This window comes from Paroedura picta, chromosome 14 (genome assembly GCF_049243985.1).
Source record: "Paroedura picta isolate Pp20150507F chromosome 14, Ppicta_v3.0, whole genome shotgun sequence".
Lineage (NCBI taxonomy): Eukaryota > Metazoa > Chordata > Lepidosauria > Squamata > Gekkonidae > Paroedura > Paroedura picta.
This window is the reverse complement of record NC_135382.1, coordinates 7,930,344-7,955,747: the sequence shown is the minus strand read 5'-3', so window position 1 is coordinate 7,955,747 and position 25,404 is coordinate 7,930,344. Positions and strand designations below refer to the sequence as shown.

The 25,404-nt window shown below is 42.3% G+C and overlaps 1 protein-coding gene across 9 annotated transcripts in view; it reads left to right on the top strand.

Moving 5' to 3' along the window:
• Positions 1-25,404, top strand: part of KIZ (kizuna centrosomal protein) — a 133,075-nt gene that overhangs the window by 85,312 nt on the left and 22,359 nt on the right. For all 9 annotated transcript variants that reach the window (XM_077309469.1, XM_077309467.1, XM_077309465.1 and 6 more), the window contains one exon: positions 7,566-7,665. In XM_077309469.1, the coding sequence (XP_077165584.1) occupies positions 7,566-7,665 (100 nt within the window). The remainder of the gene's footprint in view (positions 1-7,565; positions 7,666-25,404) is intronic.

The window sequence follows — 25,404 nt, the reverse complement described above, 5'->3', positions numbered from 1 at the left end:
GAAACTGGCAGCCTTTTAACTTGTCTAAAAAGTGACCCTCTTAAATTTCAATGGTTCCAGGCTATTGAACAAAAATTAGTCTCCATTGGCATTGATCTGAACTCCCTTCTACCTCTGGAAGAAAAATGTATCTTCCGGATTATTAAACAGAGAATTTTAGACCATGAGCAGCAGGAACTCATACCTACCCAGCCTCGAGTCTGCTCACCAGCATTCTTTGGCATCATTATGCAGAGAAATATTATGCCTTCATATTTGCATCTCCTTGATGTCCCACCCCTGAGAAGAGCTTTTCTCCTCGCACGAATGAATGCTTTCCCCTCAAAAGTCTTAGAGGGAAGATTCCACCATATCCCATACCATGCGAGACTCTGTCCGTGTGGTTCTGGTTGCCCTGACTCTGTCTCACACATTTTGTTAGACTGCCCCTTATATGAGCAGTGTCGGGATGACAGCTTTGTTGCCTTGCTGGGAAACAAGCCTTCTGTAAGTAAATCTATGACCTTGCAATTTCTGCTCTCTGACAAAGACCCAGAGATAACCATTTTAGTTGCCAGAGTTTTAACTAAGATGCTTTTATAATATGCTGCCTACCTTGTATTTTATCTCTTATAGTTTATTTAATCATTTTAAGATCTGTTTGGTCATGTAACCCCATTTTATTATTTTGTTGAAATTTTAAACCGTATTTTTATATGTCTTATACTTTTTACGCCAATAAAAGGTTACTGACTGACTGACTGAATACATTTTTGGATGCAGAAAACCCAAGTTCAGTCCATAAAACTTATTGTCAAGGGATTTTTGGAACCAGGGCTGGGAAAGGGGCTGCCAAGTGTGGAAGAAATTACTGAAGACCAGTAGAAGATAGGTTTGGATTGGGCCTCCTCAACCTTTTTGAGCTTATGGGCATCTTTGGGATTCTGATACACCCTGTGGGCACAACCATAAAATGGCTGCAACAGGAGGTGGAGCTAACAACCAAATGGCTGGCATGGGATGCTGGGCCAACCATAACATGCCAGGGAATGAAGGTATGCGTAACTCTGGTAGTAACTGCTCAACATTTAGTATGCTTAAATGTCTTTAAAAGGGTGCCTTTTCAAATCAAGATATAGTTTCTAAAAATAAAATTCTTACACACAGCTTAACTTCAGTCACACATTGTGTTGTGCTGGTGGCTGTCAAAGCAACATTTTGAAAAGTCTGTGCAGCCAGTTAGAAGCCCTGCTGTTCCAGAGCTCCATCTAGTCCCACCTATTTTCTAAAAACACTTGGTGGGTACCAGGAAAGGTGTTGGTGCCATGGCACCAGTGGGTACCACATTGGAGAACTCTGCATTAGATGATCACGAGACAGAGCCCAAGATCACTGGCCATAAAACAATGTAGCCATAAAACATTATATTTCTGGAGATTTTTATAACATCCATTCTTATAGGGGGGCTCTAATGTGATCAATAAAGAAATAACAGTCCTAATTAATAACAGGAGAAGAAAATAAGAATTACATGCCATTAAAATAAAATTATATGCCTGATTCATTGCCCTTTGCATCCTCCTGCAGGTAGGTGTCATTACAACCAAAACAGAATTATTTTTCTAATTCTGGAAACCATTTTAAAGCAAAGAAACCCCTTTAAAGCAAACTGTGCCGTAACATATAAAAGGTACACACAGTTTTCTGTTTTCAGGACATCCTTAATGAGCAAACTGCCCAGCTCGCATTCCCCATTCCCCATGTGTGTTCTATCAAAGTCCCCGTTAAAGCTTTTTGAGTCTGCAGGCATCTTTTGAATTCTGATATAGCATAGTAGGTACAGGCACGAAATGGCTGCCACAGAAGGCAAAGCCAGCCACAAAATGTCTGCTACAGCTTACCTTCACTTGCATAGTTAAGGACCTTGTGCTATGGTAACATCTGCTGCCAAAACAATATTATTTAAAGAACTGCACAGCCAGCCAACCCTCCAGTGGCTGATCAGGAGTCCTGTTGGGCAAAAGCCTGCCCACCTTCTAACAACATTTGGTAAGCATCAGGAAGAGTTTTGGTGGATGCCATGACCCTCCCTGGCAGCATGTGGTGTGATATTAATGGCCCCATTTCTTACAGTGGGGAAGTCATATTTACAGATCTGATTTATTATTAGCCACTTTGCTGCAAAAGTACACAAAATGGTACACAATATAAACATAATAAAAAAGTGAGCAGTGACTCATGAAAGCTGCTACAAATCCTTTTAGTCTTTAAGGTGCTGCTGGGCTCTCAGATCATTAAAGAAGATAGCCACTAATTGCAACCTATTGGTGCAAGTCCCAATCTAGCACTTCAAAGGTCCCTTCCCATCAATGCCAGCACATTGAAACCAGTGTTTAGGCAGGTTTTTCACAACTGGCTCAATAGAGGATGCGTGCTCAGCCTTTAGGACATAAAATGAATTTACTTGGAAGGACTTTCCTCATAATGGTGATAATGATCTTGGCTCTGTCAGAAGGTGCAGTAGTTGCCATTGTCAGGCAACCATAATCCATACCTTCATATCTTCAAGGATAGACTTTAGTAATATTCTGCATATATAGTTCTCCTTGATAACTGCTGGGAATCTTAAGCTGGCACACCAAGTGACAGGCCCCTTCCTGACAAATGTAGGTCATTGAAAGCACATTTGACTTAACAACATGTACACTGCCTTCCTATTTGATACGTCAGGTGCATTCTTCTAAGGTCCTGACTAGAGATGAGCACGAACCTGGAAAATGGAAGTTTGTTTCATTTGTGGTTGGTTGCAGGTTGGGGGGAAGTCATGAACCCCAAACTTGCACATACTCTCCTGTATTCTCCAAGAATGTAAACTTGGCCCTTGGTATGGGAGTTGTTGGGGGACCATCTCATGAGATAGGGAACTATGGGCCAGTTGTTGTCATGGCAATCCCAGCTCTCAATGGCCATTGTGACCAGATGAGCTGTTCAACAGGATGTTGCAGTCAACATGACGTATACTTCAGTGTGCATTGCATGTGGGTACCCAAGCAAGGGGAGATTGTTAGGCAGAAATGCCAACTCTTTCACTATGGATGGCTCCAATCATGAGCGCTGTGGGAGAACACATGTTTGCTCTAAACACTGGTGGGTGGGCAGGACAGAGGATTCACAGCTAGAATGGAAAGATCAGGCCACATGGTGGCGTTCTGTGACCAGTACTCCAAGGGATTACAATGTGGGTGCTTTGGGGGCCTTCCAATGTATGACTTTGGTGGAATCCTCCTCTATAACTGGTGTGGCTGACTGATGCCGGCCACCTCCCATGAGACTACTGAAGACCAGTATTGTCCCTAACACTGGAGCAGCCTCATTCAACACAGGACAACTGGGAAGAGGAACATTCTACCTCCACCAACCCTCAACTTCCCCCTCACGCTTGATGCCAGGCCCCCCAACATCTAGCCTGGAGTCATGCAAGGCCTGCACCTCCCCACAGAGTTCATCCCTCCAAGCAGACAGTTCAGAATTGGGGAAAGCAACGCTTCCTTTTATGCGTGGGTCACAGATGCAAACAAACCTAAACTACTTCTTACCATACATGGTATGCAGGCGGATCTTGACACCACTCTGCAACCTACACACCAAGGACCAAACTCATGGCAGGAAGTCTGTTGAAGGACTTAGCGCAGTGGCCAGTGCCGAATCCAGACCATGGATGAAGGGAATCACCTGTCCCAAACCAGTTGTATGAGCACTGAGGACCTCAGTGGGGTCTTGGAAAGGCTTAAGGACATGGACCATCTGGATGAGAGTCAGCCAATTGGAGGAGTTTATGCTCAGCTCCTTTTTGACATGCATTATGGCTTTGGAGAATATCACATCCTGCACAATGGCTCTCTGCCCCACCAGATGCCGTATCATCAAATATGTGGAATTCCATTGGATAGGCATGTCTTGGCATAGCTTGTGCTCTGCAGTGCCCATCTCTGCCTGCCTGACACGCAGCCTCCATGCAGACTGGAAGCTGCGGGAGAAGTGTGTGGCAAGCTGACAACAAGTCTCCAAAGTGGCATTGTTCCCCATGGATTTCACTCCCCTGACCAAAGAGCCTCCTTGACTACGAGATGCAAAGTGCGAACCATGCACCCAATGCTTCCCATCCTGACATTCTGAACAGCAGACATGTTTGCACACACATCTGTGATGACGTAGACCGGGTACACCTCCCCACTGCCCAGCCACTCATTCAAGCTGTTCTCAATAACCGCAGTGATGCTTCTTGAGGTGTGTGCCTCGTCCAGCCCCTGAGCATGCAAAAGGAACAACTTGTATCCCGGAGGAAGGACGTCACTCCCATCACAGGGACTTCACTGGGAATCGCCAGCAGTGTCCTCAGGCTGCCACCAGGGGGCAGTGAGGGAAAGGTAGCCATGATGCTGGCAGCTCCTCAAGTCAGCTGTGAAATTCATAGTACACCCTTTGGCTTTGTATAGCTCAGCCTTTTCCAGATTTACTGTGGACTGGTACATGGAGGGGATTATCTGGTGACTTATGTCTTAAGGGATGGGATGGAATACCACAGTGCAAGGTGATTCAGCAGTCTGTGAAACCCTCTGTCATTCACCAAAGAGAGTGGCTGACCATCCCCAGTCACCATCTCTCCAATGAGCCTAGTTATAGCAACCTGTGCTGTGTTTTTGGATCTCTTGCTTGGCTTGATCACAGTCCCCGCAGAGAAACCCTCTTTCATTTTTGCCTGCCTGGCAGTCCCACCTGTTTGTCCCATTGTGACCGGACTTCCACGTTGGGAGGAACCACCCACTATTTGGGCAGTCCCAAATAAGGCCTGGCCATCAAAATTCAACAACTGAACAGTGCGAGCTTCCTTGGGGAGTGGCAACAGCTCCGCACATTGTTCGTGAAGAAAAGGGATCAGTCTTTTGCTCTCAGCAGGGATTGGTCCCTGCTACACAGGCAGAACAGTGAGGTGGATATGCTGCAGGTGCTGGAGGAGAGTAGAGGAGGAAATGTGGCTTGGGTCTGTCCCATGGTGCATGTAGGACTTGTAAATCCTGCACTCCACAACACAGGGATCACTGGGAATTGTTTGGAAGTGGTCATAAAGATCTGGCTAAAACCTGAGACCCAATCTGGGGCTGCCAGCCCGTTAGTTCACGAGACTGTGAATGAGGTCCACCACTAGTCCTCAAGGATGGGCCCAAGGATGTGTTTGAGGCAAATGCAGACACGGTGGTGTTTGACGTGGAGGGTCTCCAGTCTCCACTCCCCAGTTCTGCAGAGTCAGGTTCCTCCTATAGAAACAGCATGATCAACTGTTGCTCCTTGGACTGTTCAAGGAATTGCTCCTCTTTGGAGTCTGGAAAAAGACTACATGCCTATGGTGATGTGGAGCACTTCTCTGCGTCCTCACCTGCCACACCACCCAAAGCAGAACTCATGGGACTGATGGGGGGGGGATAGTCAACTGTGGGGTTCTCCTTTTTTGACACTGGGTGAGCCTCCACTGGAAAGGGTCCCTGTGTCGTAAGAGAAGGGCTGGGCCTCCCCACCCCATGATGTGCATCTATCGTCCGCACCCTATTCCTCACTCGAGGCTGACCATGCATTTGCACTCTACCATTCATCTTATTGAGGGAAACAGAAAATGAATTTGATCTATGGGAGAGAGAGTGGTCACTTTCAAACTCTCAATTTAGGCCTGGCAGATAGATAAGGTGTGAGACCTATACATTTGGGAGGGTTTTGAGGGGAAGAATAACAGTAGGGTGCCTATTACAGGTCACAACCAACCCTTGCAGAAAATTAATTAGGGGATGCCTCAATAGTTGTTGAATGTAAAACATGGGAAAGCCCCAAGGCAGGGGAAAACCAAAAAGTGCAATTACTCAGGTAACTGACCCTGGAAGGGAGGGGAAAGTGGCAAATGAGAGACTACATGCCTGTGATGTCGAGCTACCCCCTTTCTCTAGAACAGGGGTAGTCAAACTGTGGCCCTCCAGATGTCCATGGACTACAATTCCCAGGAGCCCCCTGCCAGCATTCGCTGGCAGGGGGCTCCTGGGAATTGTAGTCCATGGACATCTGGAGGGCCGCAGTTTGACTACCCCTGCTCTAGAATATCTGAAACAACCTTATAATTAGCCCATCTCAGTAGTATCTGCTTTGGCAGCAACTTCCCACGGTCTTGAGCAAAAGTATTTCCTAGCCCTGCAGTCTGAGCTCCTTTTGAAGCAGAGATTGCAGGCGTTGGACCTGGGGAGTTTGGCACACACAAACTGGGTTCCCTACTTCATTGGGCTGTGGCTCCTGTCGAAAGTCATAGCAACACAGTTGTACAATTAGAGTTAGGAATTTTAATATTGGAAGGATAAAAATTAAAGAAGGATGTTTTGTAAATTAATTGATAAATTCTTTGCTCCTTGCAAAGGATAAGCAAATTCACACTTCCGTGTCTAAAGGGTATCTTGCATTTAGGGACAAAGGTGTGGGGAAAGGGTATTTTAAAAGATGGACTTTACTTGCAAATTCATTTGTATTTGGAAAGTTTATATAAACTCTGGTCCAGATCAAATAGTGTTCCTCTGCTGCTGTCCTTCCTTTGTGACTTGTGGCTGGATGTTTGCTTTGTTCTGAGTTCAGTGAGACTTGCTTTCTAGTTAACCTTAAGGTATCTTCAAATTGAATGGCTGGAAATAATAATAATTTGGAAAAGAAATATCAGGATGGCATGATTTTGTTTTTTAAGGCATTCCCAGAACATGTTCCCTCCCTCCAAGCATTTAGGAATCTGTTTTGGCTTTTATCCTTATCACTGGTTTATTCTGCAGCCTGTGGACCCGCAAAGGTGCTCTGTGTTTGTCCAGGGATAGATGCTTTCATGTGTCACAACTGTAATCTCTGATCAATAGTATATGTGTGTCCTTTTTTCTTTGCTATCTAAAAGTAGGGGTAAAGAGGTTCCAGCTAGTGGATGACTTTGGATCACAGATGTTGAGGAAAGGTTTAGATTGGGTTCAGCAACTGAGCCATTAAACAGGATGCTTAGGACAGTGCCATGTTGTACAGCCAGACAGAAAGCATGGTGTTTTGAAGAAAAGCCAAGGGCAGTATATTTGTCAGATGTTCTTATTCATTATTTTAAATAGTTTTCTGGACATCAAAAGCGAGAGTGTCCTGTAATGTGTCTTTGGACTTGGTTTGTTTGTCAATGGAAAATAAAATATTTTAGAGTTCTATTTAAATTTCAGCCTTACTCTTGGCAAGCGGCTATGCTCCCCTCATATATCATGAGTTACATATTCCAGGGCCTTCTATCAGTATCCCTGGAAAAAGACAAAATATTCTTTGTTGGAAGCAGTTTGCATATTATTGGCTGACGTGGTCGTCTAAGAACAATTTTTAAAAATTCTTCAAAGGGCACAGTGTAAAACATTTCTCACCCTGTTTGCATAATTTCTTTTCTCACTATCTTTTTCAAGTCAGAAGTTTCTGTTTATTGCTGGTTTTAATTTAATTTAACCAACAACTAATTGAAAGTGTTTTTGTGTTTATCCTTTATATAGCTTTGAATATTGATGGCCGTAGCTTAAAGGAACAGAAAAACAATGCAACCAGTTCAGAAGCTAGTTTTTCATCTCCAGAAAAAAGAAGCCCTTTGTCAAGGTAAAGTCATTAAAGCACTGAATAGTTTGAACCCGGTGGAGAAAAAAAATGCCTCTAGAAAATGAATGGCACTCTGGCAACAATATTTTGATCCAAGGGCTAAGGGTTGAGATTTGTGTTTCTCTAAAACAACAACTTAAAATTTCGTACACCTCAGAAAATATTTGCACTAAAGCCAGGTATTGTTTTGCAGCTGTTGTGTTCTCATTTTAAGACTCAATTGACATCTCAGTGAACCACAAATTAGCGTGTACAGCTGCTCTCAGTAGGACTACTTAGAGACCAGACAATGGAAGTTGTCAGGAAAAGGGCAGACGTAAAACATAAAGTCTTTAAGAAATAAAGTGGTGTGTCGTCTTCTGGATGTAGTTGAGATGTAAATGAGCTTCAAGCTCAATACCTATTTTTGTGGCCTCTAAAGAAGTATTTGATACTAGATTATTTGTTACTTTCTCCTTTGTATTTCGAATTGAGAGCATTTAATTAATGTCTTTGCTTTTTCCTAAAAGGGTGCGATTTATCTTTGTGTGTGTGGGGGGGGGGGGCGTGGACAGTTCTTTTAGTTCTTCGAGTAATGTTTTTTGTTACATTTTTCCCCGTTAGCAGGAATCAAATTACTATTAATAAAGTGATTGCAGAAAACAATCATGACATTTTAAAATTGGGTTTAAATGGTTACATAATAATTGCTAAAGCACTTCCTTGACTTGGTTTTGAATATATGGTGGAGACTTGGAATTTTATATTCATGAAACTTGATTTGTGTGTGGTGGTGATGGTTTGCATATAGCATTATTCACAAGGATATTATATCTTAATGTTCTTTGAACTTCTAATGGTGACGTGCTGATTTCCAGAACAAATATAACTGTTCAAGAAATAAAATTTGTGAAATTGTCATGTATTTGTGAAATTGTCATGATTTGGGGGAGATTTGATTGGAAGGTAAAGTATATCTGTTAAAATTCCATTTTATTAAGATAATATAAACTATTTGCAAGAATAGTAAACTAAAAGAATATCTGGTGCCCTGAAATTAAAAATAGCCTTTAGCTATTATTTTTATCCACTTGCCTGGATTTGTCCTTCATTTGCTTTAATGGAAGAATTGACCCTTGATGATCTCAAAACCACAGTTCTTATAAATTATATACAGAAAGCACAGGCATATATGTAAACTCTGCAACATTTTTTAAAAGGAATGTTCTGGAAGGTAGCAGTTTGCATTATAATATGAAGTATCAATTTCTAGCATTTCTGGCAATGCTGCTTATATAATTCAAATTCTGTAGCATTGTGCTTATTTTTGAAATCCCATTTCCGTAGCAGATAAATTTTGGGGGAAGTATTTGCTGCATCAGATGATTTTGTGCCCTTTGGGCTATTGGAAGCAAATACTTTTTATATTATAGTATGCATTTTTAGTTATCCTTAAACGAATAGCATTATAGCTTCTGAATTACTTGAGAACAAAATACCATTTTTTACAAATTGTTAAATAGCACTTGCGCTTTACACTTGACATCTGTCTTAGAAAGCACCATGTAAGAATAAAGTGTAAAAGAATGAGAAATGGTGCAGGTGCTTATTTGCAATTGGGACATGGTAAAATTTCTTGCAAGCTGAGGTCTAAGGATTCCACTTATTGTAGTCACTTCTTGCGCTTTATTGCTTTTACAAGTGGTCTTGAAACCCAGTACTTGAAAATAAACATAACAGTCTAGTACCACCATGGTACTTTTAATTCCACCCCCCCTCGCAATGTTTAGTCACTGAGCTCATGAGTGACCTCGAAAAATACCATGATGGACCTAAATAAAAAAAATGGCTTCCTCTGATGTCCTACAGACAATAATTATGATGTGCTAGTTAAGTCTAAACTACAGCTGAGGGATTTTACTTTAAAGCAGAGGCTTGGGCGCAAAAATGCATTTATAGCTCTTTGTCTGGCACCTCATTATGCATGGGCCTGATTCATTAAGTAATTGGTTTGCAGTTGTTTACATGAGTATTAAGGCTTTCTATTCAGCAGTCTTTGAGAGATACATTGTGCAAATGTTGCATGTTATGAATGCAGAATGAGGGGCAGCGGACAAGTCTTATTGGCTGAACACTGTGCTCTGTTGAAAAGCAAGAGAAAAGAGATTGGGTGCTGCTTTGCATAGCAATGACTTTCTTAATAAGCTTTACAGATTAATACACACAAGCTATAAAAGATGCAAAGAGATACTCTTAGCACATTAACCATGCTCATTTCACTATTATGGCATTGGAGATGGGAAGAATTGAACGCTTTCATATTTGGGTTGTGGGTTTTTTTCTCCTTCCAGTTCAACTTCAGTGCATGAGACTTAATAGAATCCAATGTTTATTGTATTATAAATCATGGGGGAAGTAGGCAGACCTGCAACAGTTTATTATTAAAGATTCTTTCCATGTAAATCTTTTTCCGCCATTGTGTCTCCTACAGCAAAATCATTTTGTGGTTGAGTGGGGATGAAAGGCATAATGTACGAAGGAGTGAGTCTTAATAGGAAGCTGCTCTCTGATTGAAGGCCACTTGTTCTGTTTTGTTTGGAGGTGCATGCCACAGCTTCCTCTGCGCCAGCAGATATTACCCTGCCGGACCTCCATGGCAAAATAATTTTCTCCCAATATTTAATTTTCTCCAAATATTTAATACAGTGTTTAAATGGAGACCATAACTTTTTATTGGTGAGTTATATAGTTTCAACAAGCAGAATGTGTTTATAGGAATTAAATGATTTGGAGGAAAGGGGAACCATTATCTGTGTCTTAATTTCTAAACTGATGGTCGGTGATGCGATGTGTGTGGCATTCTGTAGTTCTGTAGCAATATAGTTAACCAGTTGAGGTCAGTGTGGCAGTTTCTGGCAAGATGTAATCTTTTTCATAAGGTTCTTTTTTGGGTAAGGGTTTGCTACAATTCAAAATTATTGCAATTTAAAGCAAAACTGGAGAGCACAGGATTGGTCTATTGTACCATATGAAAGATGTTCACTGTCAGTTTTAAACTTAAATCCAGAAATAAACCATTAAGTTCATTTTCAAAATGTGCTTATTAAGCAAAAACTCATTCTTAATTTTTTTTTATTTGCTCAAATTAATTGCTAGTTATCAGCAACCATTCTTTTGGTTAATGACACCCAGTTGTAACATGTTAATCTATGAATTTGCTTCTGATAAAGTGCCTTAGCTCCTTTGCAAAGAGACAAAATGGCCATTGGGGGTCACTGTTTCTTCGCTAAATTGCCTTGGCTTTAACTTTTAGTCTAGCAGAAGTCAGTTTAATTTACTTCTAATGTATGTTGCTTAATAAACATTGTGTTGCTTTGGTTCATTTTTCATTTTAACATGCACGAATCGCATACAGAAGTAACATTCCACAAAGCATAGCAATCTGTTTTTTAATTAGTATTTTTCTGTTACATATGATCTCAAGCTATAGTCATGTGTTTATTTAAAATATTTTATAAGATTTTTTTCAATAAGCTCATGAAGTGGTTTACAAAAATAAAACTAGAACAAGGCCAACAGCATGGAATATCAGCTAATAACATAAGTCAGCAAAAGTGCAGTAAAAGATATAATTGGCAAGGCAGATTGAAAAAGGAAGGTTTTTAACTACCTTCAAAATGGAAAATGCTTTTATATGTTTTTCCCAAGGGAAGCATTTCAAATTTTGGGGGCCACCACAAAAGAGACCCTGCTGCTTGTGGACGTCAGTTTAACTTCCACATAAGACTGATGTGAAACAGGACCCGAACAATAAACAGAAAAGCTCAACTAGAAGAAGCTTTCCCAGGCTGTTTATTTTTAAAGTGTTTTTATTTACACAGACAAAACAAAATGGCAACAACAAAACACAACAAAACCAAACCATCTGATAATCTCATATCCAGCATAAGAGATGATACCATCACGTTATGGTGATGTCTCCCCCCCCCCAAAAAAAAGCAGCTGTAATCTAGAAATTCCATTAAATAAATTATAAAACTTTTCCAAATCATTTAAAAATCATCTTTTTTTCTCCCCTGAATCAATCTAATCTTATTTGTTAATTTTTCAAGTGCTGCTAGATTTCTTAATTTAGTTTGCCACCTGTCCAGGGAATTCGCTTTTGTATTCTTTCAACAGTGAGCAATGAGCACCCTCTCTGTAACTAAGAAAGTTGCTGTTTTTTGTTTACATTGGGAATTTTCATTGATAAATACATTGAGAAGGGCTAGTTCAATAGTTCCTGAGTTATTTTAGCAACTCTGTAAATATTGATTTCCAAAAATTTGCTATAACTGGACAAGACCAATACATTCAAGTCCCAGGCTGCTTAGGGCCTTAACAGTCAGTACAAGCACCTTGAATTGAGTCAAGAAACTAATTAGAAGCCTGTATAGTTGTTACAGAACTGGTGAAATATGAGTATGCTGGATTAATCCTCTTGATAAGCAAACAGTATGATTTTGCTTTGGATTAACTACCTTTAGGAATGTCAGGCATTTATTTCTGAAAGGCGGTTAAACTTAATAGAAAGATGTTTTCAATGTGCTTAGATGGCAAATTCAAATAGCCCATTAGACTTTCATCATCAGCTACCTTTTGATCTTCCCCCTGCTTTGGCTCCAACATTATAGTTGCTTAGGTTCCTTGGTTTGTCTGCTCCAGTGATGCCCAGTGTGTTTCCTGGTATTCGTGTGCCTCTTTTTAAAAGGAATGAGCCAGTTCTGGCAATCCTGTTTATCTTTGGATCACAAGGGGCCTGAAAAGATTCTAGGAGGTCTCGTCTTTGGGTCTACCCATAGGATGATACCTGGCTTGGAACTAGGCAACAGTTTGGTAGACATTTTTTGGTGGTCCTTCCTCAGAATTCCCCAAAGTTCTCCACAGGTTCAACAAGGATGAGGATCCTTGGTCTAAGTCCCTCCTTGGTCCCTTCTTTCCTACATCCCCCCTTCCATTCTTTTTTCTATATATTTCCCTTCAACTTCCCTTTTTCCACCCATTCTTTCCAGTCCTGTTTTTCCTGTAACTGCCCTAACTTTTGTTGTTGTTATGTGCGAAGTCGTGTCCGACCCATCACGACCCCATGGACAATGATCCTCCAGGCCTTCCTGTCCTCTACCATTCCCCGGAGTCCATTTAAGTTTGCACCTACTGCTTCAGTGACTCCATCCAGCCACCTCATTCTCTGTCGTCCCCTTCTTCTTTTGCCCTCGATCGCTCCCAGCATTAGGCTCTTCTCCAGGGAGTCCTTCCTTCTCATGAGGTGGCCAAAGTATTTGATTTTCATCTTCAGGATCTGGCCTTCTAAGGAGCAGGCAGGGCTGATCTCCTCTAGGACTGACCGGTTTGTTCGCCTTGCAGTCCAAAGGACTCGCAAGAGTCTTCTCCAGCACCAGAGTTCAAAAGCCTCAATTCTTTGACGCTCGGCCTTCCTTATGGTCCAACTTTCGCAGCCATACATTGCAACTGGGAATACCATGGCCTTGACTAAACGCACTTTTGTTGGCAGGGTGATGTCTCTGCTTTTTAGGATGCTGTCTAGATTTGCCATAGCTTTCCTCCCCAGGAGCAAGCGTCTTTTAATTTCTTTGCTGCAGTCCCCATCTGCAGTGATCTTGGAGCCCAGGAAAATAAAATCTGTCACTACCTCCATTTCTTTCCCATCTATTTGCCAGGAATTGAGAGGGCCGGATGCCATGATCTTCGTTTTCTTGATGTTGAGTTTCAAGCCAACTTTTGCACTCTCCTCCTTCACCCGCATCAACAGGCTCTTTAGTTCCTCTTCACTTTCTGCCATTAGAGTGGTATCAGCTGCATATCTGAGGTTGTTGATATTTCTCCTTGCAATCTTGATCCCAATTTGTGACTCCTCTAATCCCGCATTTCTCATGATGTGCTCTGCATACAAGTTAAATAGGCAAGGTGACAGTATACAGCCTTGCCGAACTCCTTTCTCAATTTTGAACCAGTCAGTGATTCCATGTTCAGTTCTCACTGTTGCTTCTTGACCTGCATATAAATTTCTCAAGAGACAAATAAGATGCTCTGGTATTCCCATCTCTTTAAGAACTTGCCACAATTTGTTGTGCTCCACACAATCAAAGGCTTTAGCATAGTCAATGAAGCAGAAGTAGACGTTCTTCTGGTACTCCCTAGCTTTCTCCATGATCCAGCGTATGTTGGCAATTTGATCTCTAGTTCCTCTGCCTCTTCGAAATCCTGCCTGTACTTCTGGAAGTTCTCGGTCCACATATTGCTGGAGCCTAGCTTGTAGGATTTTGAGCATAACTTTGCTAGCATGAGAAATTAGTGCAATGGTGCGGTAGTTTGAGCATTCTTTGGCATTGCCCTTCTTTGGGATTGGAATGTAAACTGACCTTTTCCAATCCTGTGGCCATTGTTGAGTTTTCCAAATTTGCTGGCATATTGAGTGTAGCACTTTTACTGCATCATCCTTTAAGATTTTGAATAGTTCAACTGGAATGCTGTCACCACCACTAGCTTTATTGTTGCTCAGACATCTTAAGGCCCATTTGACTTCACATTCCAGGATATCTGGCTCCAGGTCAGTAACTACCCCACTGTGGTCATCAGGGATGTTAAGCTCGCTCTTGTATAGTTGTTCTGTATAATTTTGCCACCTTTGTTTAATCTCTTCTGCTTCTGTGAGGTCCGTACCATTTTGGTCCCTTATCACAGTGGTCCCCAACCTTTATTAGGCTGGGGACCGGCAGGGCATCGGACCGCGCCCGCGGGGACCGCGCCCACGCGGGCCACGCCCACGTTTCGGGCCGCGCCCGCGAGCCGCAACAGCGGATCGGGCCGCGCCCGCTAGCCACGCCCCCGGATCGGGCCGCACCCGCGAGGCGCGCCCGCGGATCGGGCTGCGCGGGCACGGCCTGCACGGGCGCGGCCCAGCCCTGATTCCCTCTCCCCACCCTCCCGCAGTAAGTAGCTTCCCCGGGCCGCAAGCTACCGGGGCGGGGAGAGGGAGCCGTGGCCCGGCGCCATGGCCTTTGCGGGTTGGGGTTGGGGACCACTGCCTTATCATACCCAACGTTGCATGAAACGTTCTCTTCATATCTCCAATTTTCTTGAAAAGATCTCTGGTCCTCCCCATTCTATTGTTTTCTTCTATTTGTTTGCACTGTTCATTTAAGAAGGCATTCTTATCTCTTCTAGCTTTTCTCTGGAATTCTGCATTCAATTGGATGTATCTTTCTCTTTCTCCCTTGCCTTTCACTTCCCTTCTCTCCTTAGCTATTTGTAAAGCTTCCTCAGACAGCCATTTTGATTTCTTGCATTTCTTTTCTTTGGGATGGTTTTAGTTGCTACCTCTTGTTCAATGTTGCGAACCTCAGTCCATAGTTCTTCAGGCACTCTATCTATCAGATCTAATTCCTTAAATCTATTTGTCACCTCTACTGTGTATTCGTCGGGGATATGATTTAGTTCATACCTGAGTGGCCTAGTGCTTTTCCCTACTTTCTTCAATTTAAGCCTAAATTTTGCAACAAGAAGCTCATGATCTGAACCACAATCAGTTCCTGGTCTTGTTTTTATTGACTGGATAGAACTTTTCCATCTTTGGCTGCAGAGCACATAGTCAATCTGATTTCTGTGTTGACCGTCTGGTGATGTCCATGTGTAGAGTCGTCTCTTGGGTTGTTGGAAAAGAGTGTTTGCTATGACCATTGTATTCTCTTGACAAAATTCTACCAGCCTGTGCCCTGCTTCATTTTGTACTCCAAGGCCAAACTTGCCTGTTATCCCGGTTATCTTTTGGCTTCCTACTTTAGCATTCCAATCCCCCATGATGATAAGCACATCATTTTTTGGCGTTGCTTCTAGAAGGTGTTATAGGGCTTCATAGAACTGATCAACTTCATCCTCTTCAGCAGCAGTGGTTGGGGCATAGACCTGGATCACTGTGATGTTGAATGGTTTGCCTTGGATTCGAACTGAGATCATTCTGTCATTTTGGGGATTGTATCCCAAGACTGCTTTTCCTACTCTCTTATTGATTATGAAGGCTACTCCATTTCTTCTGCGAGATTCTTGTCCACAGTAGTATACCTGATGGTCATCTGAATTAAATTCACCCATTCCTGTCCATTTTAGTTCACTGATTCCTAAAATGTCGATGTTCAGTCTTCTCATTTCTTGTTTGACCACGTCCAGCTTACCTTGATTCATGGATCTGACGTTCCAGGTTCCTATGGAATAAAAATCTTTACAGCATCGGACTGTCTTTTCGCCACCAGTTACTTCCACAACTGAGCGTCCTTTCGGCTTTGGCCCAGTCGCTTCATTCATTCTGGCGCTACTCGTACTAGCCGTCTGCTCATCCCCAGTAGCATATTGGACACCTTCCGACCTGAGGGGCTCATCTTCCGGCATCATATCGTTATGCCTATTGGAACTGTCCATAGAGTTTTCATGGCAAAGATACTGGAGTGGTTTGCCATTTCCTTCTCCAGTGGATCACCTTTTGTCAGAGCTCTCTGCTATGACCTGTCCGTCTTGGGTGGCCCTGCACGGTATAGCTCATAGCTTCACTGAACTACGCAAGCCCCCTTGCCACAACGAGGCAGCGATCCTTGAAGGGGGGCCCTAACTTTACACTGACATAATGTGCCTCCCGCAAGCAGCATTGGATTAATAACATTGAGTTAGTTTACAGGACTGGTTGTCTGGATTTCAAGAAGATACTGTACATGAAGCACCTTACAGCAACGTTTTATCTTGCATTGTTGAACTTTATGAGTGTGTGGTGTGAACAATATCTCTTTCCTTTGTTTCACTTGAACCTGTCACCAGCTTCAGTTGATGACTCTGAAATTTACTATGTATGTCAGAGTAAGAATAGAACCTCTCTTTCTTCACATTCTACACATTTACAACCTTCATAAGTCATTGTGCTTAATTGCCTTTTCTTCTTAACTAATAATACTCTTCAAAGGATATGGCAGGATTTCCTTTCACACAAGCTGCACTGATTCCTTTCAGTAAGGCCAAAGTTCAAGATTTGATGCTGCCTTCCACCAGTTTCCTTGGGAAAAGTCCTTAGCCAACCCTTGCCAATTTCTGTGCAGTTGTAAAAACCTCTTGTCATACTGGCTGTTTTCTGGTCTTCTAGCAGTGATTATGGATACTAAGCAGGATGCAGAGCAGCAAAAATAGCTGCTTTACTTGTGTACAGGAAGATTGAGCAGTGGTTTTCCAAGTTCAGGGCCCTTAAGACAGGGAGCATATAGTCAGAAATTCTGTCCCTTGCTGCTCAAGCAGTCAAGGGTGTGTGGCACATTGTTAATATTGCCAGCAGATCCCAATGCCCTGACCTGTTCAGCCTCTCCTTGTAGAGAAAGTGTTCCCCTTGGTTCTCCCTCCATTTTGGGGGAAAGACCAACCCCTTTACTTTTATTTGCTGACAACACTGCCATCCTCTCTAGATTGCGTGTAGGTCTCCAGCGGTACCTGTGTGGCTTTATGGTCATTGCCACAACAACCAATTGGAAATAAACTTCGAGTAAACTAAGATCTTAGTTTTTGCAAGAACCCGCTATAAATATTCATGGAAGATTGATGGGCACAGTATTGAACAAGTGTCCCATTTAAAATACCTTGGTCTCAACTTCTCTTTTAACAACACATGGGTACATCACAGGAAGCAGATAGCAAAAAAACCATGAAAACATCCCTAGGTCCCCTTACTAAATTCTACCATCAAAAGGGGAATAAAAATATCCTAGCCGCGTTAAAAAATTATTCTATGAAATTCATCCCGCAAATTTTGTAGGGCATTCCAATCTGGATCTTTGACATTAATAATGAATGGTCTACATTCTGTGTTTTTAAGATCCTTACTCGAGGTACCCAAAAGTGTTGCAAATCGAGCCATCCTTGTTGATACAGGTCAGCAACACCTGGCATGGAAAGCTTGGCTACTGACCTTCAAATACTGGCTGAGAATTCATTTCTCAGCCTACTCTGGCAGCCTGCGATGGGACCTATTGTGTGACCCGTATATTTCTAGTTGGCACAATAGAATTTTACTTAAACTGAAAAATATTGGGCTTATGTTGTGTTGCCACAATATGTTGCCACAATATTGTGTGGCTTATGGGTCTGTGTGAAAAAGACATTTTCAAGGTAATTTCACGTAGACTTGAAGATATCAAAATACAAATGTTGTCTTCTGTCCCATGTAATAACTGTTCCCCCCAATTCTGTGGCATTTCATCCAACTATAAACTCCTACCTGCTTATCTTTATTAGTTGGATTCTCATTTGGCTAGGGGGGGGGGGGTCTTCCTTCTTGCCAGAATCAACTCCTTTCCCTCAAGCGTGTCCTAGAGAAGATTTCATCAGATTTGCGCCTTCAAAAGACTCTGTCTACATGGTTGTACAGTCCCAGACACACTACGACACTCTCCCCAACAAGTTTTAATCCAATCATATTTGAGGGATTTAAATTCCAAAGTGAATTCTAAATCCCTCATCATCAAATTAATGCTTTCAGAAAACGATCCCATTAAACTTGCCAGGGTAGCCTTGGAAGCATATTCCAAATAAATAACTTGTTTGTTAGTGTGGGAACGTAGGCTTGTATAACCCTTGGATTGTGATTGTGTATGACAATAAAGGTTTTCTGAGTCTGAGTCCCCTTGGTTCAAGGGTAGCCATGCTGATGTATGTGCACATCCACTATACAAGGAAAAGCTGAATAATTACATCCCCCCCCCCCCAGCTCAAAAGCGACATATTAAAGAGAGAGATAATAGAAGGTTATAAAAGTACGCATTGTGTGGGGAATGTGGAGAGGACTTTTTCTCCTCTTCTCATGATGCTAGAAAGCTTGATTATGAAATCAAGCTCATTGGTTGTAAGATAGGGCAGAAAGGAAGGACTCTATGCTTTTTCATCTTGCCACAAGATTTGGTGATGGCAACTAGCTTAGATGGTTTTAAAGGAACTAGACAAAATTCATGGAATGTAAGTCTATCAACATCCGTGGAAAATTGCTGTTGATATTTAGTCCCCCTGCCTAGATGGCTAAGTGAAGCCCTGAGCCCCTGAGCATTAGTTGCCAGCGAGGCAGCAGTGAGGACAATTATTGCCTTCGTACCTTACTTGCGACCGTCGCGTGGCTGAATGTAGCAAGGTATTCTGGAGCCAGGTAGGGCACTAGTTCTTGTTGTTGTTGTTAGGTGCAAAGTCGTGTCCGACCCATTGTGACCAAATGGACTGACTGTTACCCTAGAGGTAGCCCATAATGGAAGGGTGCCTCACATGCACAGAAGCCTGGACTCTGAGCAGGTGGCACACACAGAAACCAGCCTGGCAGATACTGACTATGGAGTCAGTAGGGCCTCTCAACAAACCTAGGAAGCCAGGCCAGGTGCACGTTATCTAACTCACCCCCCCCCCCCCCCGCCAAAGACCATTAGACTATCTACAGGAAAGGAATATCCCTCCCAGGTACCAACTGCAACTTCTTTTGTAATTTCTGCCTAGCAGCACCTCTTATCCCCAAATGTCTTCCCCCAGTCCTTCCTGATAAAACAAAGACAGGGCCATTAGCCACACATTACACCTAGCCAAGATATTGTTCTACTTAATGAGATTACTCCACACCTCCCACTCTAGTGACATCACAGTTCAAACTCACCTATCACGTACGCATAATATCAGAGACCAATCAACAATCACGGACTTCCTAGTGGGCAGTTTCTGGGGCTGGCCCCACAATTTCAAACACTATATCAAGCCTTGCGCACACCCCGTGTGTGTGTGTGTTGTTGTCCACACCCGGCATCCTGTCCACCCCCTGATGTCGTCAACCCTGTGTTTTGGCTGCTTGGATCCAAGAAAGGTGCAGTATCTTGTCCCCCCTGTAGAACTTTGTGTATGTATGGTTTTGCTTCTGTGTGTGTTTTGAATGTATCCCAGTAAAGGTAAAGGTAAAGGTATCCCCTGTGCAAGCACCGAGTCATGTCTGACCCTTGGGGTGACGCCCTCTAGCGTTTTCATGGCAGACTCAATACGGGGTGGTTTGCCAGTGCCTTCCCCAGTCATGACCGTTTACCCCCCAGCAAGCTGGGTACTCATTTTACCGACCTCGGAAGGATGGAAGGCTGAGTCAATCTTGAGCCGGCTGCTGGGATTGAACTCCCAGCCTTATGGGCAAAGCTTTCAGACGGCTGCCTTACCACTCTGCGCCACAAGAGGCTCTTGTATCCCAGTATTTTTCCCCAAATAAATCCCCTGAGTGTAAGCTTTTCTTCATTTAAAAAGGTTTTTCTTCCAGGGAAAGGACCCCGTAAAAATTGGTAGTAAAGATCCTGCGTTACCTTGCTCTTGCTATATTCATAATTCCCCAGCAATCTGGGTAACATGACCGGTTTATTTGCCTTGCAGGCCAAGGGACTCGCAAGAGTCTTCTCCAGCACCAGAGTTCAAAAGCCTCAATTCTTTGATGCTTGGCCTTCCTTATGGTCCAACTTTCACAGCCATACATTGCAACTGGGAAGACCATAGCCTTGACTAGATGCACTTTTGTTGGCAGGGTGATGTCTCTGCTTTTTAGGATGCTGTCTAGATTTGCCATAGCTTTCCGCCCCAGGAGCAAGCGTCTTTTAATTTCTTTGCTGCAGTCCCCATCTGCAGTGATCTTGGAGCACAGGAAAATAAAATCTGTCACTATCTCCATTTCTTCCCCATCTGTTTGCCAGGAATTGAGAGGCCCAGATGCCATGATCTTAGTTTTCTTGATGTTGAGTTTCAAGCCAACTTTTGCACTCTCCTCCTTCACCCGCATCAACAGGCTCTTTAGTTCCTCTGCATTTTCTGCCATTAGAGTGGTATCATCTGCATATCTGAGGTTGTTGAAATTTCTCCCTGCAATCTTGATGCCAATTTATGACTCATCTAACCTCGCATAACCCCACTTTTCTCATGAAGGCACTAGTACCTTTGCCTAAATGGAAGACTGCCTGGCGAGCTACTCTGTAGTCAGGGAGGCGTTGATGATCACCCCCAACAGGCAGCCTACAGCTGCATCCCATCAAGAGAGGAGAGACACACTTCCTCATCTGGTCCTTTCCTTCCCAGCCACAGGACCTCCATCTTCAGGGGGATGAGCTTCATCAAGCTTTTCTGGAGCCTCTCCGCCACCCAATATTTCCGTGCTTTCTGGCAAGCCAAGCACATATGATAGAATGATGCATATTTTGACATTTCCAACAATTAGCAATATAGCTCTTATTAAGATTTGTAATATCTTGAGGGGCAATATACCATCTAAAAGACATCTGTATCAATTTCTGTTTGACATTTTACATTCAGTGAATTTCAGCTCATTGACCCGCAGTCCTTTCTCTCTAATTATATTCTCTGTAATGTTTTGAGTTTATTTTATCATATGATCTTTTGTTTCAGAGTCATACTGCAATAACAATTTGTAGATTTTACCTAGCAAATGTTTTATATCACTCATTATTAATTTTTCATAAGCTGTTTTTTTTTCTTTCAGCTGGTCACCTTCTTAAGTTGTTCTTTCAATTTTGAAACTATCTGATAATAAATTAACCAAGTTATGTTCTTTTCTTTTGTAGTAGTCTGCCATTCTTTTACTCTCCCTTATTCATGCCTCTGTAATCTGCATCAGCGGTCCCCAACCCTTTTCAGGCTGGGGACCAGGGCGGAGAGGGAGGCACGGGCACCGGCACCCGCAAACCAGCTGGCGTGTCTCCCCGCGGCGTTCACTGTGCTGGGAGCGTGCTGTGGCGGGGACCGCATACCGGCGACCGCAAACACCTGGCGATGCCTGCGCCTCCCCCCCACAGTGCGGCACTCGCTGCACTGGGAGGTGGCCGATTGCTCCCGGCTCAGTGAGCGCGTGCCACAGGGGGGGAACTGAGGCATCCACGGTTGAGGAGTACCGATCAACATGACGGGGAACCTCAGTGTGCTTGGTGCTGGCCTCGACAGCAAATATACTGAAATGGATCGTTTTGCCTTTTGGAACTGTCCATAGAGTTTTCATGGCAAAGATACTGGAGTGGTTTGCCATTTCCTTCTCCAGTGGAGAATTATTTTTAAATTATTTCTGTCTATATTTTGACACTTCCATCATTTTCCTTTGTAGTTTTTATCTACTTTCTCAATATCCTTTGGAGTAATAAATCATCTCAAAAACTTTTTCTACCACATCTGACTGGCTGTGAACTTAATTTCTTTTTCCTATAACTATTCCCTCTCTAAAATTCTGTATCTATTTAATCATTCACTTTTCACTTGTTCTTTTGTTTCAGACTGACATAATCTTTGTATATCTATTGTAGTAAATGATTTTTGTTGTTTTATACACAATCATCTAAGAGCTCCACCTTCCATGTTGATGATTTTCTTTAGTCTTGAAACTGACTGGTAATATAGTAGCCGCTGAATGTTGATTCCTTCATCTCTAATACCTTGCCAGGATTTGAGTTGCCCCTGAACATTTACCATATTGGTGTATGTTAAAAAAACATGTTATTTTTCATATTCATAGCATGATAAGTTTCTACTGGAGACATGAATGGATAATTTGGAGGACCTATGTTCCAGCATGTAAACAATATTCTCAAAAGTCCATCTCTAATTATATGACTCCTTTCTTGTGTTATGACTGTTTTAGCTGATACATAAAAGTGTACATTTTCATTGATTCAAGTTTTATTATACTTTGTCTTGGATTAAGATCCAATCCTCAATCCAGAGCAAATCTGCCACATGATAATATAATTTTATATTTGAAATTGTAAATCCTCACTTTTTCTTATCTTGATCTACTGTATATACTTGCATATAAGCCACTTCATTTTACCACAAAATCTGGGCAAACTTATTGACTCGCATATAAGCCGACAGTGGGAAATGCAGCAGGCTGCTGGTAAATTTAAAGGGTGGCCTAAGCGCTTAATCCATGCTCAATCCTCACAGGCTTTCCCATCCAGCCTCTCCCCCCCAACAAATACAGAAAAGTTAAGAGGATGAATAGCTGCTGGTTTTTGTACCTCGCTTTTCACTAACCAAAGGAGTCTCAAAGCGGCTTACAATTGCCTTCCCTTTCTCTCTTGATGCCAGACACCCTGAGAGAGCACTGACAGAACTGCTCTGTGAGAACAGCTCTGGCAGGAGAACCACACATTGCCTCCCAGGCCAGCAAACCAGAGCAGAACAGTACCCAAAGTTGGCAACCTACTACAAAAAGTATAACAGCTACCAAACTGGGGCCTACAGTACCCCCGAAAACAAAACACTGAAATAAATGTGTAAAACTGAAAACTAAAAGAAAGAACTGTAAAAATCAACTTTTAAAAGAAACACAACCACAAGAAGAAAAGGCAAACAATGCTGCCCCTCAGATAAAAGAAGAAAGAAACACTGAAGGAACAGTAAATCCCAAAGCACGCCCAAAACCGACCGCACCTCACCCACAGAAACTAAAAGAATAGTTTGTAAGAAGTGATTAGGAAAAGAAGGAGGAAAAAATATCAGAATCCCTGTCAAACCATTGATGTCCTACAAGCTGCCACAGTAGGCTCAGCTTTCAAGATATTTGCAGAAGGCAATGGTTAGCTGGGAGCAATTAGCTCACTTGCAAAGAGCTTAGTTTTTAAGATCTTTGCAGAAGGCAAAGGTTAACTAGGTCACTTGCAAAGAGCTCAGGTTGCAAATGCAACGCTGCACTTGTCTGGCTGGGGGCAGGCTGTTGCTCAATTACCTGCGTATAAGCCGAGGAGGTCTTTTAAATGCTAAAACCTGTGCAGGAAAACTCGGCTTATATGCAAGTATATACGGTATTTAAAAACTTATTCTTTGTTTCTTATTATTCCATATAAATCTATTTATTTGTCTTTGCACTCTGTCAGTATTTTTTCTTCTATATGTATAGATAGCATTTGGAATTTTAAAAAATGGGGGGAGACATTCATTTTGATTGCTGAAATTCTACTCAGCCATGAGATTTTTTACTTTTTCCGTCTAGATAAGTCTGCTTGTTTCAGTTTCCAGGTCTTCTGATAATTATTGCTGAAAAGATTACAATTTTGTCCAGTCACATTTATCCCCAGATATTTAATAGGATCAGTGGCTACTGCACATTCCATACTTTTTATAAATACCTTCTTTTGTTGTGTTTAAAACACGGCTACCAATCTTGATTTATCTGCATAGAGAGAGATGGTCTTATCTTCAGGTACAGCAAATGATCAGGGAGATGCAAACAAAGCTATGCAGTTTTAATGTTAACCTAGAAATCCTATCTCTAATTAACACTGCTTTGAAGCAACACCTGAAGGACAAATGACAACAGGTATCAGTTCTGTTTGGAAATGAGTCAATGGCTCATCTCAGTTGGATGAGAGGATGAAGTACTCTGCTGCCAAGGCATGGTGCTAGAATTTAAATAGCCTTGTTCCCTTCCTCCCTTTTAGTTAAACCAGACTTTGTGTTTCTCCAAAGATGAGAGTCATGCCAATCATCATCACCAGTAAGTTTCATTGCATGAATTTTAATTGTGGATCCCATGGAAATTAATTGATACAACAAGGGTGTCCAATGAACTGCCCAATTACAAGGTTACTTAATGAATATTCATTTGCTGGGTATCTGATTAGAAATAATGATGTTTATGGAGGAATGGAAAAAATAAGAAACCCTTTTTACCATGTAAATGAGGATGTTTTATTGTGCCATCCACTAACCAAAAAGCACCATTTTATTTTAATCTATTTTTCTCACCAAATCTACATGGCAGCCAACATGAATGAAGCACAGATATAAATAAAAATCCAGCTAAAATAATCTAAAAAATAATAAAAATAATCTAGAATCATAGAGTTGGAAGGGGCCATACAGGCCATCTAGTCCAACCCCCTGCTCAATGCAGGATCAGCCCTAAGCATCCTAAAGCATCCAAGAAAAGTGTGTATCCAACCTTTGCTTGAAGACTGCCAGTGAGGGGGAGCTCACCACCTTCTTAGGCAGCCTATTCCACTGCTGAACTACTCTGACTGTGAAAAATTTTTTCCTGATATCTAGCCTATATCGTTGTACTTGTAGTTTAAACCCATTACTGTGTGTCCTTTCCTCTGCAGCCAATGGGAACAGCATCCTGCCCTCCTCCAAATGACAACCTTTCAAATACTTAAAGAGGGCTATCATGTCCCCTCTCAACCTCCTTTTCTCCAGGCTGAACATTCCCAAGTCCCTCAACCTATCTTCATAGGGCTTGGTCCCTTGGCCCCAGATCATCCTCGTTGCTCTCCTCTGTACCCTTTCAATTTTATCTACGTTCTTCTTGAAGTGAGGCATCCAGAACTGCACAAAGTATTCCAGGTGTGGTCTGACCAGTGCCGTATACAATAGGACTATGACATCTTGTGATTTTGATGTGATGCCCCTGTTGATACATCCCAAAATGCATTTGCCTTTTTTACCGCTGCATCACACTGCCTGCTTATGTTTAGTTTACAATCCACAAGTACCCCAAGGTCTCGTTCACACACTGTGTTACCTAGAAGCGTATTCCCCATCCAGTAGGCATGCTTTTCATTTTTCTGACCCAGATGCAGAACTTTACACTTATCTTTATTAAATTGCATCTTGTTCTCATTTGCCCATTTTTCCATTGTGTTCAGATCTCGTTGAACTCTGTCTCTATCTTCCGGA